The sequence below is a fragment of the Xenopus laevis genome, chromosome 1L, assembly GCF_017654675.1.
Source record: "Xenopus laevis strain J_2021 chromosome 1L, Xenopus_laevis_v10.1, whole genome shotgun sequence".
Classification (NCBI taxonomy): domain Eukaryota; kingdom Metazoa; phylum Chordata; class Amphibia; order Anura; family Pipidae; genus Xenopus; species Xenopus laevis.
Genome location: NC_054371.1, coordinates 51,600,950 through 51,620,428, shown reverse-complemented (window position 1 = coordinate 51,620,428; position 19,479 = coordinate 51,600,950). Strand labels below are relative to the sequence as shown.

At 38.5% G+C, this 19,479-nt stretch overlaps 1 protein-coding gene across 7 annotated transcripts in view; it reads left to right on the top strand.

Annotated features, from left to right (window-relative positions):
- galnt7.L (polypeptide N-acetylgalactosaminyltransferase 7 L homeolog) overlaps positions 1-19,479 on the top strand; it is an 82,494-nt gene that overhangs the window by 43,297 nt on the left and 19,718 nt on the right. For all 7 annotated transcript variants that reach the window (XM_018244216.2, XM_041589165.1, XM_041589174.1 and 4 more), the window contains exons 4-5: positions 13,668-13,834; positions 18,921-19,051. In XM_018244216.2, the coding sequence (XP_018099705.1) occupies positions 13,668-13,834; positions 18,921-19,051 (298 nt within the window). The remainder of the gene's footprint in view (positions 1-13,667; positions 13,835-18,920; positions 19,052-19,479) is intronic.

Genomic DNA, 19,479 nt, shown 5'->3' with positions numbered 1-19,479 from the left:
CCTGGTGCACATGGGACTTTGGTTGAGGTCACAAGATTATTTGCAATATCAGGGGCACTTATAGATTGCAAATTGATTACATTTAAATTGAAAGCAATGCGCAAAACCCTTCCCCCCTTCCCCCCTCCAGCCCTATTTCACATAATTAGGGAACCTTAAAGGGGAACTATCGTGAAAATGAAAATTTAATATGAGCTTCATCATACTGAAATAAGAAACTTTCTAAATACAATTGACAGTTAGATCCAATATATCTCATAGGGGGGCTCCTTTCCTAGCAGATGTTTTAGAACTCACTCAAATAACTGATACAGTACAAACAAAATCACTGCCTTTTGCACAAATCCTGCATGTAGAGAGACATGATGTCTGGTGATTTTAATAGAGTGAGCTCTAATACATCTTCTAGGCAAAAGGAGCCCCCCTATAAGATATATTGGATCTAACTGTCAATAAATATATGACACTCAAATGCTGCATGATAAGAGAATGAAGAGAAACAGATGCTGAGAGAGGGATAGTGAAAATAAACTTGATTATTTCAGAAACAGTACAGAATATTTAATTGATCATATTTCAGTATGCTGAAGCTTACATTAAATTTAACCCCTGGTGTTGCTCTGGGTTTTATTGCGTAAAGTTGTTGTGTCAGAATGGGGGAAATTGTTACGGGTCAGTCCCTGTTCAATTCCCCAGATCTCCTGTTATTGCCTACCAGCATAACCATCCATATTCCTGCAGGGATTTCCTATTTAACAATGGATAATGGTGTGTATCGATTCCTTACCTTTGTACAGAAATACAGAGAGGTTTTGGGGAGCAGTACATGGCCAGATATAAATATTCACATCCTTTGTCTCTTCTCCTGGGGCACTCTCATTATTTTGCGGTACATTATAGTGCAGGTTAAACAGGAGACCTGTAACCACTGAAGATGTATAACCATACTTCTCCCTCATCTGTTCCCTGCAGTTGCACATGCTCGGAATCACAGGCAACTGGCTATATATATATATATATATATATATATATATATATATATATATATATATATATATATATATACACACACAGATCAGATAGGTGGATACATCTTTTGAAGATATCATTCTCAGCATCTGAGTTCAGTAAAATGGGATGCCTATGTGCTTTATTTTTATTTCCGTGGCAGTTGTCAATATCTCGCTGCCGTAAGACATCCGACTTCAGTATGTGAGTTTTCTGGCAGCGAGGGGAGAAGGATCTATCAGATCTGCAGGTACGGCTGTCACAGAAATGCCAAGACAATTTTCATATGACAAGTGGAATAGTGTCAGCAATCATAACAGTATAATCCAAACAAGGGAAATGGAATTTTGGGTACTAACTGACTAGAATAAATAAGAATACACAGTAGGGAGGTCTGAGAAATGAGTCTGCTGGTTCTGCCATTCAGAACCTTAGGCTGATACAGAGAAATACACTAATGGGTCATGGATTCCTGAGTGTGGGGATATATATTTAGACATATTATGGGAAGATTTCAACCCACCCATTACATCTCTCTGATGTTTTAACCTTGCATGGGGGACCTGCTACGAAAACCACAGCCATTTCAAATAGTAAGATTCACCCCATGAAGTAGATTTTGCCATTTTATAATGATCCTTTAAATACATATCTGGGGCAATTGGAAAGAGGACCCAGCACACACATAGTGCCATTGTAAACGAGACAATGATCTCCCACTGACTTTAAATACAAACCCACATAGCGTGTCTCATTCTCTAGACTTCCACTGCTTATGACTTCCACTTTGAACTCTTGCATTGGCAATTAGTGTATTTTCATTTTTCATTCTGTTTGCATTCATTTCCTTTCTGTTTGTTTTGATGTGTAACCTAGCCATTTCCAATAATGCTCTGGAACATGTTGGTTACTTATAAATAGTTGTCTATAGTAACTAACCTTTGCTGCTTCTCTCTGATCTTTTCCCATTGTGTTGCCAATAAACAAATGCACAACATAGATCAGCAAGAAATTCAGAACACTAAAATTTCTGTGTTGTCACAATGGTAACTTTATGCTACCTCCTTATCACAACTACTAGCGATGTGCCCTCTCCCAACCCACACCCAACATGAACCCAACTGGCACTTCTATTTATAGACCCGCCTATCTCTGATGTCACGGAAGGGAGAGAGTGGGATAGGCGCACGCCTATAAATAGTGGCAGTAACACTGTCAACCCATACCTGCCCGACCCACGGGTAACCCCTTGGGTCCATCATGTTTTGGGACAGCCCACACATCACTAACAACAACCTAACCATTAACGTGTTGTGCCAACTTAGGTACCCTGTAGATTCTCAATAGATTCAAAACTCACTGGGCCAACATAGCTGTGTTCCATATTTCAAAATAAAGGTATAAAGGCTTTATCAGATGAATACATGACCCTTTATTTTAAATTCTAGATAGGAGTATACCCAAACCATGATAACACAGCCTGGGTTTTGTGCTGAATAATCTCCCTTGCCCTAGATCATATAATAATCGTCTTTTATTTTTAGAAAGCAGAATATTATTTTAATGTATTAAGGCGTGCCACCAAGGAAGGCAAAAGTATTATAGGTCAAACATAAATATTTTGGCTGCCTCTCCCTGTACTTATATGATTAGAAACATTCATTCTGTCACTGAAGAGTTTGTCTAACAAGTTTTTCTGCATATATCCATTTCTCTGGAGCCCAAAATAGCTTAACAGTGACGCAACATGCTCACCCCATCCCTACATTTGACTACAGCTAATGAACCTTTTATTAATGAAGATCTTAAATAAGATCACTTATAGTAATTGCATGGCATTGACAACACTGCTACGTGTCTATAAATATATATAATGTGTGTGTTCATTAGTTCAGGGTTTGACTTGATGCGCACACCTGGGCCTGCCTTATCACATATTGAAGTGACAAAATATTAAAGGGTTCCTCAGTAGATCAATATTTTCCCCATTTATCATTCTGATGTCCTGTACCCTATCTGCCCACCCTCTCTTGTTCTCTTTGTGCTACCCCTATGTAAACAGTTGAAGTCTTATCTAGATAGAGAATCATACAAATGTCACACAGTTGACTTTCCAAAACCAGCTACCCATGATGGGTTGCATTGCGGCCTTGTAGCACTGAGGTTTTAGGTTCAATTCTAGCCAGGACATTACTTGAGCATTTGTATGTTCACCATGTGTCTGCCTGGGTTTCCTTTGGGTACTCCAGTTTCCTCCAATCCTCCAAATGCATACAGGTAGTTTAATTGGCTGCTAGTGAACTAATGGTAGCTGCTACTAATCCTGTCTAATTCCAGGTATCCTTTGATAGGCTGCATTGGAAAGAATGTGACTCCCATTCCCATATCTCATATATATATATAGTGAGCTTCCGGCAGCAAAACCCATAGCCACGGCACAGTTATCAGCACAGAAAAGGGAGACTGACACCACCTTTACGTTTAAATGTAGCTTTGCTGGCTTTTATTTGGAACAATAATCTTCAGCACACTTGATTCCCAAAGGAAATCCCAGTCCCAATTCAACACCTGCACTGGTGTTCACATAACTCACATTTTTCAGCTCTTACAGCTTTCACTGGAAACAACTCCCAGAATCCTATCTGGGGCACACTCAAGACACTCTTCTCTCCTGTGAGGGATTTCTCTTTTCCTCTGCAGTCCTTTTGGAGCTCTCTCCAACTAAGGGGGAATAACACTCTTCCTAGCTGCTCACAAACTCCTTCCTCCACGCAAGGAGGTTCTCACGTGGCCCCTCACCCTCCTTCACTAAAGGAGGTCTCTAAGGGGAAGCTCTGAGGTGTAGCTCACACCTCCTTTTATCTGCAGCTCATCTGCAGTCCATCTGCAGCCTAATTACACAACTGCCTATAGCTTGGCCCACCCTGCTCTCCTCCATTCACTCTAGGGACCCATTATCCAGCTTTTCCTAAGCCGGTACACAATTAAAAAGCTTTACTAGCTGCAGCAACACAGACTTTCCCTGGAGTTCTCATTTCACCAGTCATTTCACTAACACTACTAACACTGGTGAAATACACATAATATTGTGTTCAGAGTGGGTGCTATGGTCAATAATTGTATGTATCCTTCACAATAGACCAGCACTCCAGTAGATTTTCAAATCAAACGTGTTTATTTAAACATCACTCTCGTGTCCAACGTTTCGGCCCATATATATATATAGATACATATATATATATATATATATGTAGTTCCAGCTGTGGTGCACTCCAGTCAAGCGTTCTCTTCATGCCTGGGTGCTGTCAAATGTATTGTAGTAGTTCCCCAAGATTGACACACTCCAGGGCTTCATAATGCAGTTTAGAAAAAAAAAATTTATTGTCAACGTTTCGGCCCCGTTCTGGGCCTTTAATGTCTTGAGAAAGGCCCAGAACGGGACGGAAATGTTGACAATAAATTTTCTTTTCTTAACTGCATTATGAAGCCCTGGAGTGTGTCAATCTTGGGGAACCACTATAAATATATGTATATATATATTATGTAGGGAAAATGTATAACCACATTTCGTATGCGCATGAATAACCATCGCTCTGTCATACGCGCAGCCCTGGTCACTGGGAAGGCTGATACCCCCTTGGCTAGACATTTTATGACATGCAAACATTCTCTGCCTTCCTTACGTGCGATACTTATTGACCATATTCCGCCACTACGGAGAGGTGGTGATAGGTCCAAACTTTTATTACAGAAGGAAGCTAAGTGGATGCGAACTCTGGATACAGTGGCCCTAAGAGTTCTGAATGAAATGTACTCTCTGGCAAGCTTTATTTAATCGGTAATTTACAGTAAATTACTGGTCTATTGGATGGTTAAGCTGTAATGCCCTTTCAGCCCTGTAGGATTGGCAATACCTCTGATGGGGTGGTAGTAAATGCTATTAATGGGTATATATTGATTATCACAGTTTATATGGAGATTCTCTTAATCCTGCCAGGGTTTTTAGCTTTGCGGCCTTTTTCCCCCTATTTCCCTTCCTTTTCTACAGTGTGTCTAGATATATTAACTTACATGGTAACATTAAGAGTTGCATTTTGTTACATTCTCTAAGATTTTGCTGGCAATGTTGATTGCTTAATAGATAAGTTTTTGATACATTTCTATGAGACATTGTGGATGTCAATGTGTGTGTTTTTAAGAAAAGTTCACTAGATCAAATCTTTTTTAAAAATTTTTTACACATCTTTTATATGTATTATTATATGTATTTATAGATTCCCACTTGATGGCTGAACACACAGATTTTGGATAGAGGCCTAGAAATTATTATCATAGTATATATTTGAGATAAGCACTGTCACTTTAAGATGCACTTTTGGATATATGAATGGTTCACACATATGTGAATTCTTAATGAGGGATTGATTTTGATTGGTTGAGGAGATGATATAATGATGTACCACACTTCCTGTCATTATCCTGACGACGGCTCCAGGTGAGCCGAAACGCGATGATACACCATGCACCAATAAATAATGTTTTGATACACGATGGATGGCGTTTGCTGTGAGTGCTTTCATGGACTGTGAATAATAAGTATTGATTGGTTAGCACCCAGCAACTGACTAAGTGAATGGTGAGTGCCGATTGTCTCTACGTATATATATATATATATATATATATATATATATATATATATATATATATATATATATATATATATATATATATATATTTATGAAACATGGAGGAGCACTTCCCAAACAAAAACACAGCATGCCTGGGTACAGGTAAAATGTGTTAAAAATAAAAATAAATACCGCACTCAACAGGCTCAGTTACAGTTAGACTCTAACTCTTTAGTGTGGTATTTTTTGTCAATATATATATATATATATATATATATATATATATATATATATATATATATATATATATATATATATATATATATATATATATACATACATACATACATACATACATACATACATACATACACACACACACCCCTATAGGGTTCTCTGTAGGAACCTTCACATTGCAGAAAAGTGAATGTGGCATCCATTCGTTTCTTTCCTGGTTTAAATGGATTTTGTGTCTGTATGTATAATGCCCCCAAATTCTTTAGTCTTTACTCGCCGAGGACTTTCCCCAAACAAGCAGGTTTATTTAATCGGTGAGATGTTGGTAGAGAAATGGACAGACTGTGCCACTGAGCATAGAGTAAATTCCCAAAGCCTGTCTCACAATTTCCTCTCTAGTATCTGCAGTGCAGTTGGGCAAAGAAGAGCCCATGGTATCCATGCAGATTTGGGGATATGAAGATTCATCGTAATAGCTGCTATTACAGATATGACCACTAGATGGTAGAATATAGCAATAAAGTATTTCTGCTGAGATGTCTCAAAACTGCAGCTGACATTACAGGGAAGGATGTATTAGTACAATATTATCAGACACAGGGGAGAAACACAAGTCCACATTTTACTTTAAGAAGTTCAGCATTTACTTGATGATTAAACTAAACCTTGGTCATTTATTGTATAGTAGCGAAATATCTAGGGTACAACAGGGTGTAGCTACTAGACTGTAAACCATGTCTCATTCAGTTGATATGAATGTAATGTCTGTCCTGAAATGAGACTAGGACTACGACAAAAGGAGTGTTTTCTTCACGTGGATTTCAGCCAACAGTGAACAGTTTAAACATTGCCACCTCCTATTGACTTGGAAATGAATGACACTGCTAGATGAGCTGGTTCTCTGCATGAAAAGACATTACCAGCTTGGCCGGTCACTTTCCATTGTAGTCAGCGGGAGCTGACGAGGCAGTAAGAATAGTACATTTACATTTAAGTAATGCTTCCCTGAGTCCTCTGTCAAAAGAAACACAACATTTCTTTCCTTCTATTGTGTACACATGGACTTCTGTATCAGACTTCCTGTTTTCATCTTAAACCTCCAGGGCTAGGGCTTGAGCATGCTCAGTTTGCTCCTCTCCCCCTCCCTCCTCCCCTCCCTGCTGTAATCTGAGCCCAGAGCTATGAATGAGCAAGGAAACTCAGGCCGGATGTGATGTCACACCAAGTGAATATGGCAGCTGCTATCCTAAACAAACAGAGAGGTTCTAGAGCTGTTTACTCAGGTATGGTAAAGCATTCTGCAGAATAAATAGTGTTATAGTTTGCACTATTGTGGCTAATCTACTGACAATAAACTGCTTCGGTAGCTTTCGTTCTCCTTTAATGTCACATGGTCAAGTGTAAAATGCTGTCCTCTGCTTACTACCATAAGGGCAGCTACCTTGCAGTGCTGGGGTCCTTGGTTTGATTCCAGCCAGGGCACCATCTGCAAGGAGTATGTATATTCTCTCCATGTCTGCATTTCCTAAATTTCCGGCATGTTGCAGCTAGCTTCTGGGACAAATGCTGTGTTTCCATTGCTGAGATTTTGGCCTGACTTGCCATAATGTGCCATTTATTCTGGGAAGTCCGCCCATGTAACAATGCCTTACTGCCGTTCTTCTCGCTGTAATGTTCTGTACTTATTAAGGTGTTTTGGACTAACTATCAAATTGCTTTTTATCTGCAGAGAACATTTAATGTTGGCTTATTGTGCGCTTTAAATGTAATAAAACAAACACAGCTGTCCTATAAAGTACCTGATCCTGAAGCATTAAACCTGTGGATGAGGAAGATTATTGTGTTACTTGCAAAATAGAAGCTCCAATTAAAGAAGCAGTTATATGACAGCAGGGGATGGGATAATGTCATTAGGAGGGAGATATTCTGAAATAATCACAGACACCCACGTACAGAAACTAAAGTGCAGCTTCCATATTGTCACTAACTGTTACCCCAGTTACAAATTGATCTCCATATTAAAGCACCCAAATACTGATATTTTCCTGTGGTGGGTTCATTTCTGTCACATTTACTGTGTCTCTATATTACCACTCACAGACACAGAACTTTGGTGCAACTGCAGAAGCCGAGTTAAAGGGCAAGTTCACCTTTCAGTGTATTGCAGATTAAAGCTATCAAAGCAAATTTATATTTTTAATACAGGTATGGGACCTGTTATGCAGAATCCTCAGGACTTGAGGCTTTCCGGATAGTGGATCTTTCCATAATTTGGATCTTCATGCCTTAAGTCTACTAGAAAATCATGTAAACATTAAAGGAAAACTATACCCCCAAAATGAGTAGTTAAGCAACAGATAGTTTATATTAAATGAAGTAGCATATTAAATAATCTTACCAAACTGTATATTTAAGTAAATATTGCCGTTTTACATCACTTTTTGATGGTCTGTGTGCTGCCTCAGAGATCACCTGACCAGAAATGCTGCAACTCTAACTGTAACAGGAAGAAGTGTGGAAGCAAAATACAGAATCTGTCTGTTAATTGGCTCATGTGACCTAACACGTATAGTTTGTTTGGTATGTTTGTGTGCACCGTGAAGCATATGATCCCAGGAGGCTGTCCTTATTTTTTAAAATGGCAGTTTTCTATTTCTGATTACCCAATGGCACATACTACTAAAAAAAGTATATTATTATGAAAATGGTTTATTTACATGAAGCAGGGTTTTACATATGAGCTGTTTTATGCAATTTTTTTTTATAGAGACCTACATTGCTTGAGGGGTATAGTTTTCCTTTACGAGGCAAATTTATTAAGGGTCGAATAGTAAATTCGAATTTGTGTCAAAATTCACACATTCGAATTTTAATCCCCCAATTTGAATATACATTTGAATGTGAGATTTATCACACCCTGACCATGAAAACAGACATAATTCGAATATTCACCACCTAAAACCTGACAAGTTAATTCCATTTATGGATAACGGGTTTCCGGATAACTGATCCCATACCTGTATTTTTAATTATATCTTTCTCCAAAGAAATCCTGTGCTGGCTGTTTATAAGTGTGTTTTATGTATTCTAATAAATGTCTATGTCTTGCACCTGTATTTAGTAGCCATTGAAAGGTCACCTTTATCTCTGGTTGCTAGGGTGAGGGACCCTGGCAGCAACAAGGCAGAATGATTGGAATGGGGCAGCAGAAGCTGACAATCGCTGTCTCAAATCTAGTAGTAGAAAAAGATATATGGAGTAGCTGCCTTTGGTATCCACACACTAACTCACTGTGGCTGCAGGAAAGGTTGCAGACATTAATTTGAAATGTGTTAAGAATATTGCGAGTTTACTACTTCATCCACTTTCATTACACAATAAAATAACATGACACTTAATATTCATGGTGTGCGGATTTATGGCATCGGCTTAATGCTGGAACCAGGAATTTCAGTTAATGTACGAAGGAGATTTTTAACCTCTCGGGTACAGATGAAACACAAAAAATAATTTATTGTCTGTAATTCTGGTTTGTTACTCACGCCTAACTGATCCAGGGAGTAATGTATAACTTAATTACTGGGTTATAAAATGCCTCAACAACAAGATATGGAATAAGGGCCTAAAATAGGATAAACTAATAATATTTTTACTAAATGCAAATCTATCCCCAGCTTTGTGGATAAATCGCAGCCTGACTCCTTATGGGATGTGCTGAATTTCTTTCATTAACAACCCCAGCAAAATGGTTACCCATCTCTCATTACATGTTTAAATATTTACAGTGAAGGTATTTTAGATGTTAAATACTAATTAATTCCCCCTTGTGAGGAGCATTACGAGGCAAAGACCATTAATACAAGCACTGTATATATTTACATGGAATAGTACTTGCATTTTTATTACAGGTTGAGGCATGCTGTCATATTATAGCATTTCGTCTACTTTCTCCATTTCTTTTAGGTTCTTATTATTTGTGAGGTTTTTTTTTTATTGTAGTGATTGTGAGTGCATTTGACATTTGAGGATGTAGACGCTACATTCCTTCACTATTATCAGAATCAGTATTGTACTTTATTTATATAGTACAATGAGATTCTTGCGCTTCTAGTAAAAGCCTAGTTGGGGCTTGATGTTTGACTTTTCCCACACTATATTTTCCCCTGTCTTGGCCCATGATAATCTATGCTGCACTCTGACTTTCGCAGCCCTTTACATTCCTCCATTACTGCCAGTAGGTGGAAGCACATGCTAGAATCCAATCAAGTCCTGCTTCATTCATTGCTGGGTAACTCACTCAGTCTAACCCATACTGCACATATTCCACACATATTCCACACATATTCATAGCTCTTAATATACCCATTGTTTTGATATTGCAAGTGTATAGGGAGTAAATCAAACTTTGTACTGTGTCAGTGGTTTTAACTGACTCAATAACACCTTGTTTTTAAATATAAAATACAGGTATGGGACTGGTTATTCAAAATGCTTCCTGGTTAGCTGGTTTCTGGATAACTGGTTTCATAGAAAATATTTTTATACAGTCATGGGGTTATTTATTTATGTAAAGGTAAGGCCACGAGGAGATTCGGGAAGATTTTGTCGCCTGGCGACAAATCGCCTCGTCTTTTGAGCGACTATCTTCCCGAACTGCCTCAGCGTTTTTCCCCATAGGCTAGAATGAAAAGTCGCCTGCGCTAATGCACATGCGTGATGAATTTTCTATAGTCGCCCGAAGTTGCCTCGCTGAATCTCCTCGTGTGGACTAGCCCTAGGAGATGGAACTTGGGGGGACAAGAAGTCATGTACTTGTTATAATAGTTTGCATGAAACAGTTGCATTTAGGATGTTCACTTTTTTTTTTAAAGGAACCTTTGCTGATTTTGTCTATACTTTCCCTTCTAATAGGTTGGATTTCACTGTGTTAGAAAAAAACTATAGCTTTTAAAAGCCGAATAAACGTTATGTCCCCGTAACTGGCCTCAGAACATGTAAAGCACCTAATTTATGGTAACACGTATTTTTGGTTTATTGTATGATTGACTTACAGCTCCCATTAAGATTATATAGCAAGTAATGGCCGGCTCAACAGTCATCGAGCGGGAAAAGGGCCTAATAAATTGCTTGCAGATGCTTCCAAATGCCAGACTTTTCTGCTAGACTGATTCTCAAGAGCAGGCTTTTATAGTTGTTGTAAGAATCACACATTTGTGCATGTCTATATCTTCTTTCTCTTGTCTGTTGTATTGTCAGCTCACACTGACTTGGCTCTACAATATTGCTTGCTGGCACGGTTAACATTTGCTCTTTTCTGTGGGAAACATTGCCTCAATGATCCATCAACCCTGTCTGCTGAACTGCAGCTCTTTGTGCACCAGGAATATATGTTTGTTAATCGATTTGACTTAGGAGCTTACATTCAGCTGCTCTTGTAGTTTATTGGTCCATCAAGATCTACAATCCCAACTGTAATAATAAACACAAATAATGTAAAGAAAATGATCTGAGTTTTACGGGAATAAAAAAATATGTCTTGAAGGCATCCTTACAATCATACAGTTCTTGTATATGAAATAGTGATTCCTTACATTTAAAGGGGAATTCCGGCTTCGAAACCAACATTTGATAAAGAGGCCCACATAACACAGAAACTCTAATATTCCCATCACAATTACCTGTTTCTTCAAAAAGTATAAATAAATGTCATTTTCTATGCTGGAATCCAGCTGTCTAAAGGAAAACTATACCCCAGAAACTATGTAGGTGTCTATAAAAAGATATTGCATAAAACAGCTCATTTGTAAAACTCTGCTTCATGTAAGTAAACACTTTTCATAATAATTTACTTTTTCAGTAGTATGTGCCATTGGGTAACATAAATAGAAAATTGCCATTTTAAAAAATAAGGGCAGTCCCCTCGGATTGTACGATTCACGGTGCACACAAACAAACCATACATGTTCGGTCACATGAGCCAATTAACAGGCAGAGTTCTGTCTTTTGCTTCCACACTTCTTCCTGTTACAGTTAGAGTTGTAGTATTTCTGGTCAGGTGATCTCTGAGGCAGCACACAGACCATCACGAAATGGTGGCTCAAAGCAAGAGATGTAAAGGGGCAATATTTACTTAAATATATATACCAGTTTGATAAGGTTCTTTAATATGCTACTTAATATGATGTAAACTATCTGTTGCTCAAGTATTCATTTTGGGGGTATAGTTTTCCTTAAACAGTTCTTCTCTTTCTGCATCATTTGAAATCCTGGCAGGGAAGGAGGGACTAAACACTGATGTTACAAATTGTAACAACTTCTCCACAGCTTACAGACAGCATGCAGGAACTACATAACCCACAATGCATTGCACTGTGATGTTCCTTTCCTTATTGAAATCACGTGTGCAGGGAATTGTGGGGTTTGGAGGATGCAGGCTGAGGACAGACGGCTATTGATACAAAGTAACAGTAGTCAGCCAGTTTAGCAAAGTAGTCAAGACAGATCAGCAGGAGAACAGGAGGCTAGGCTTAAGGAAATGTTCCAAACCATTAAAAATCATGAAAAGTCTGCATATTTTTAATTGATGTATATTGCAAAGTTGCTTGAAATTATGTTTACATTTCAAAAAGCTTATGTTATGTTTTTGTGGAGTTCCCCTTTAAAGGGTTGTTCACTTTTAATTTAACTTTTAGTATGATGTTGAGAGTGATATAATAAAAGTTGACTTAATAGAATTGTACTGTATGTACTTGGGTTCATTTGTTTTATTTCCATACTTTATACCAATACCTTTTTATACATCCAATGAGGAGCCTGCAAGTGTGTTTTATTCCTGTACCTTAATATGACTTCTCGTCTCTTTATATTTTACAATAGGTATGACAGTATGCCTTATAAGGGTATTACTAGTGCCCTGTTATATACACTATTTTTAAATGATTTCTTTTAAAGCAAACATATTGTGTGAAAAACAGAATGTGCCAAGTGCATTATACTCTTTTTAAGTGTAGAAGAAAGGGGCATAAATTAGTGTTTCACGGTTGATTTATTGAAAATTTCGGCAAAATCCCCCCATCCTGCTGCCTTTTTCCCAGACGGATCAGAGAAGCCAGTGGCACTGCACTGTAGGATAGGGACCGGTCAGCAGCTATGTGGACCTGATAGGGAACTGAAGCCTGTCTGTGCTTGTGTGACTACAGGGCTATCCCCCCTCCTATTGTGCTTCTGGCAGGGACTGTTAGGACACACTCACCCCTCATTAGAAACCAGGACTGTAACAGATCTATAGGGAGCTTCAATAAAAGGGCCATTTATAAAGATACAAGTATAGGAACTGTTATCCAAAGTGCTCTGGACCTGGGGTTTTCCAGATAACGGATATTTCCGTAATTTGGTTCTTCATGCCTTAAGTCTACAAGAAAATCATATAAACATTAAATAAACCCAATAGGCTGGTTTTGCCTCCAGTAAGGATTAATACTGTATATCTTGGTTTGGATCAAATACAAGGTACTGTTTTATTATTTCAGAGAAAAAGGAAATCATTTTTAAAAATTCTGATTATTTTTTATATAATGAAGTCTATAGGAGACCTTTCCGTAATTCAGAGCTTTCTGTATAACGGGTTTCCCGCTTAACGGATCCCATACCTGTACTATTAACTTTTAGCCCAAAGTAGCACCAGACGTTATTCATTATTTCCTACAAGATTAGGGGTTTTCTCTTATCCTATATGTCACCTTTAATATATGAACCCACACAGCAAATGTAACCAGTATATCTTCTCATTTACAGATGCAAGTTCTGGAATTATGATGAGAACCTGCTCACCTCCAGCGTTATAATTGTCTTCCACAATGAGGGTTGGTCTACGCTAATGAGAACTGTTCACAGTGTCATCAAACGAACACCCAGAAAATACCTGGCGGAGATTGTCATGATTGATGATTTCAGTAACAAGGGTAAGTCCTTTCTTCTATATTTATTATTGATACTATTATATATATCCTTACTTGGCAGCTATAACACAACTGATTACAACTGGAGGTTTCACTAAAAGGGGTAATTTGCTGCGTTAGTATGATGATTAGTGAGGGGCGAATTAATTCGCCAGGCATGGATTTGTGGCGAATTTATGAGTTTCGCCACCACCAATCGATTTGTGAAACCGATTTGCGTCAAAATTATTCGGACGCCCATTGATTTTAATGCATTTGGACAAAATAGTCGCGCGTATAAATTATTTTGACACCCATTGGCAAATTTTTTCGGCGAAGTGAAACAGGACAGATTCGCCCATCACTAATGATGATTTTTTTTTTTTTTTTTGAACTATTCAGCTTTTTGTTCACAAGCTGAAATTTTTTAAATAATCAAATAAATAATGATTGCTAGGATCCAATTTACTCCTACCACCAGGCATTGGTTTGAGTGTAGAGGATGAATAGGAGAGGACCTTAACAATAACCAATACTGAAACCTCACAGAACAGTAGTTTTTTTGACTGCTGGGGTCAGTGACCCCGTTTGAAAACTGTGAAGAGAAGGAAGGCACAAATAATTTCACAGCTATAAAAAATGAGGACCGAATGAAAAGTTGGTAAGAACAGGACATTCCTACTAAGGGGCCTATTTATCATGCTAAAAAGTGAAGTGAAGCATTACCAGTGATGTTGGCCCATAGCAACCAATCAGCAATTAGATTTCAACAGTTAGAAAACCGAAGCATAGATCTGTTTGGTTGCTATGAGCAACATCACCGATAATGATTCACTCCAGTTTTTATACAGCATAATAAATAGACCCCTCGATGTAGACATTAAAGGTCATCTCCCCCTTTAAAAATTGCTCCTGAATAAGGGAGTATTTAAAACAGAAGGAAACGCTGGGGTGCAAAAATGTTATTCAACCCCCAGTAATTAAAATCTTTTTATGAGACCCTGGGCCGGTGCTCTTGGCTGCTGAAAGCTGAACCAGCCTTGGTAATACTCCAGATCGCTGTTGCCATTTTCTTCTTCCTGGATCGACTCTACAACCTGGTCCGAGAGCACATGCACAGAAGAATAAACACTTCAAAGCAATGTTTTTCATTCTATTGTGCCTGTACATTTGGCCTGGGGCCACAGAGAGGATCCAAGAATTCTGTGGATTGAGACTGAGACATGGTGCTCTTACAGTAGTAACCCAGGCCAGTTCGATTTTCAGCAAACAGGAGCAATGGCCCAGAATATCAGCAAGCAATTACAACCAATTATGCCTTTCCTTCTCTTTTAACCCTGTCAGATATTAATACAGGTATGGGATCAGTTATCCAGAAACCCACTATCCAGAATGCTCTGAAATAAGTCCATTTTAATCAAATAACTCACATTTTTAAAAATGATTTCCTTTTTCTCTGTAATAATAAAACAGCACCTTGTACTTGACCCCAACTAAGATATAATTAATCTTTACTGAAGGCAAATCCTGTTGGGTTTATTTAATGTTTGAATGATTTTAAGTAGACTTACAGCATGGTGATCTAGATTATGGATTTATGGACCCCTTAGCTGGAAACTTCCAGGTCCTTAGCATTCTTGATAACAGTTCCCCATGCCTGTATTTATTTAAAGGAGTTGTTCACATTCCAAACACTTTTTTTCAGTTTGATTATTTTCAGATTGTGTTCACCAGAAATAAAGCCTTTTACAATTGCTTTCCATCTTTTATATTTTTATAGTTTTTCTAAAATTGAAGTTTAACGTTTAATGTTCCTGTCTTCGGTGATTCAGTCCAGTGATCCAGATGCAGATTCTGCGCTGTTACAATTTGCTACATTTAGTTGATACATTTCTCAGCAGCATCTGTGGGATATTAGCAACTATTATATCAATTCTAACAGTTGCCTGTAATGAAACTCTGGGATTCTGCTCAGCAGGGACAAAGATAAGAAATGTATCAACTAAATGTATCAATTTAGAACCGTTTACAGGGTCAGCGACGCCCCTCCCAGAGCTGCTTTAGAAAGACATAAGGTGAAAATTTTACACTTCAATGTTAAAAAAATGGTCACAAATGCAAAATAGAAAGTAATTGGAAAAAGTCTTCATTTCTGGTGAACTATCTGAAACCAACTGAACTGAAAAAAAGGGTTGGAAGGTGAACTAACCCTTTTTATGTGAAAATTGTGGGTGGGTTAGCAGCTCTGTAGAAAATGTGTGTTCCCTTAAACACAGAAGATATGTATTGGCAGTTTGTCGCCAGTTGGTAAGAAAAAGGTTAAAACTGTTCCTCGGCCATGAGGGCTCTGAACTTCTCTCTACTGAGAAGATCCTGTGGGTGTAGCTGTTTTACTATATTGTTACCTGCTTACTGTTTCAATGAGTTACAGGTATATTTGCATGAACAAGCCTGAACAGTGAGCAAGTAGAAAAACAGGTTTCCCCTTCTATTCACAGACTAAAGGTAATTATCAGCATGTTTAAAGGAGAACTAAACCCTAAAAATAATGTGGCTAAAAATGCCATGTTTTATATACTGAACTTACAGCAACAGTCTAAATTTTCAGCTTGTCAATAGCAGCAATGATCCAGGACTTCAAACTTGTCACAGGGGGTCACCATCTTGGAAAGTGTCTGTGACACTCACATGCTCAGTGGCAGGCTCAGACTGGCAATAAGTAGGTTCTGGCAAATGCTAGAGGGGCAGCTGAATGATACCATAGACAGTTACTATTTATTGGGCTGGTCAGGGGCTGTTTGGGCCTCTTTGAACTTGAAATGCTAGGGCCTATTTTGACTCCCAGTCCAGACCTGCTCAGTGGGCTCTGAGCAGCTGTTGAGAAGCTAAGCTTAGGGGTCGTTGCAAATTATCAAGCATAAAATTAGGTTGGCCTGTAATATAAGATTATGCTACAGGGCTGATTATTAAATTATGATGCTAGTTGCACTGGTTGCTATGCTGCCATGTAGTAATTAATTACTAATCAGCACTGTTCTGTGACATTTACTGTATATTCTATGTGTACTGTATATTGTGAGTGGGTCTCTAAGCTCAGTAAGTGACAGCAGCACAGAGTATGTGCAGTGAATCAGTAGAAAAGAAGATGGGGAGCTACTGGGGCATCTTTGGAGACACAGATCTGTACTGCTAAAGGGCTGTGGTTGCCTTGGGCTGGTACAGAAGCCCAAAACATAATGTATAACATTTCTAGCTACTTCTTTAGTTAAGCTTAAGTTCTCCTTTTAGGTCTATGGTGCACACACCATTTCTCAGGTGTTTTGTCCACAGAGACAACTCACTGACAAGGTACTTATATTGCTATACACAAACAGGCAAGGTAACACACCTGTAAAACCTGTTACAATTACAGGCTTAGCACAAGCTTTGCCTATGTTTGTGCATAATGCTATTTAATGCGTAATGACCCTACACACAGAAGATGGCTCCTTTATATAATTATAATTTTATATTATAATAATAATATATTTTAGCTGAAACAGTTCAGGTTTAACGCTCCAGCATAACTTACTGGCTAAAGTACAAATCATACATAGAGTTCAGCTGGAGAGTTGATGGATAGGTATCTCCTATTTCAGTATATTATCCACTCAATTAAGGGGCTTTGTCTTCATGCCTCTTTTCTATCTTCAACTATGCTTAACTATGGGAGATGTAACACAAAATATTACATAGAATACTGGACTATTAGAAGGACAATAAAAATAATGTGTAATATTTTGTAAGGTACCATTGGCCTCTTCTTCTACTCATTCAACTTGTGAATTAGCAGTTCATCTGTATATGACAGTGATGTATAAATACATCAAAAGAGAATATATCTGATTGGAAACTAAAGGACTGAATGTGCTTTTTAGATCTAAATAGAGTAAGCGTGTAAAGCACAACAAGAAGGGAGATTAGAAACTCCATTGTGGTTAAAAAACATGCAATTTTATTATAAAAGCCTCCATCCTAGGGAATTAAAGGACAAAAAGTGGAGTATTAGGTAAGTGATTAAAGACACTAGGGGGTGCCTAACAAATAATAATAATTATTATTAGCACATATTTATGAATCCCCAACATATTCCACAATGCTGTACAATCCATTCCTCTTCTACTTTTTCCCCTTCTCTCCACTTTTCCCCTTTTCCTTCCTTCCTGGGGTTCCCTTTTCTCTCAATCATACTCCTTTTACCCCCTTTGTTCTCACTCCCCATTTCCCCCCCTCTCTGCCTTTCAGTCTGCCATACTGTTGCCTCTCTTTTGGTCTACTACATTGTAATACATCTGACTACTGCACTGAGGCTTGTATTTACAGTCTTGATCGTGTTTCTTTGATAGCCAAATCCAGGGGAAGAGTGTAAAATCTTGTTCGGGGAGGCTACCAAGCAATTTGTAATTTCTCCGAATCTCCCCTCATTATTTTCAATGGCAGTAGCCTAGACCCAGAGATAAACTTGTCACTCTGAAAAGCTGATGACTGTATTTTAGAGCTATGATTGCACCCATGGGTCCAAGAGATTATCATTGCAATTGAGGGGGTGGGGGTTTGATTATGAGTATTTCATTGCCCTCTGAGCTGAGAATTGACTGGGAGACAAAACCCCCCGAAATTCCCAGTGTGTCGTTACTCTTAAGTAGTCTGAAGTTGATTTAATTAAGTAGCGTAATCATATTCTAATCAACCCCCGCTAGCATTTCTTTTTCTGGAAACGGAGCCAGTAGATGACTTGTTTTTAAATTCCCGGTCAGACTCCACTTTGCATATCACTTACACCATCAATGGACTTGTCTCTTGCTATTAAAGCATGCCAGGCTTATGGAAATCAGCAAAGCAACTGTGAATAGACCATCAGCTGCACTTCTTCCTTGTCCTCTTTTAGTGCAAATGGCACTGCTGTGATCTTTCATGAAGCAGAATTGAATCAGAAATGAGTGCTCACTGTGCCATACATTTGCAAATGCCTTTGGAAGCGCTTGTTTTTGCAGCCAGCTTGTTCCATATGAGCACTGCAGTGTGAGCTAGAGCTTTTGCTATAATAGCATGTGATTGTATCTGTTTGCAGAACATCTAAAAGAGAGGTTGGATGAATACATTAAGCAATGGAATGGCCTTGTAAAGGTTTTCAGAAATGAGCGGAGAGAAGGGTTGATCCAGGCCAGAAGCATCGGAGCCGAGAAAGCAAAACTTGGACAGGTAAGGAGAAAAGAAACCGTCTCGCATACATACCCCCTTTCCTGTGGGACAGGAATGACTGCAGTCTCCGTGTGAATGGGGTGGATTCAGCCTCAGGACAATTTCCAAGATGTTACCACCCACACAACTTCATTTCATGTTCGTTGCACAATAAAATTTCCCTCCACTTATCCTGCAAGTGCAGTCACAGATCAGGTGATTATCACTCAGAAATGCTTACTGAAGTATAGCTGAACAATAATCGTCTGGCCTACAAGTGCACATCTTAGGTCAATGAAGGGGCAGATAATAAGCAACTAGAGAACAAATAAAGGCTTATTGCTGAAAGTGCAATTTTATTGCAATTCACACATCAGGCTTCAGGCATCACAGGTCCTTTTTTTACGTTTGTGACACTTGAAAAAGGGCCTAGAAATCCACTGTTGTGG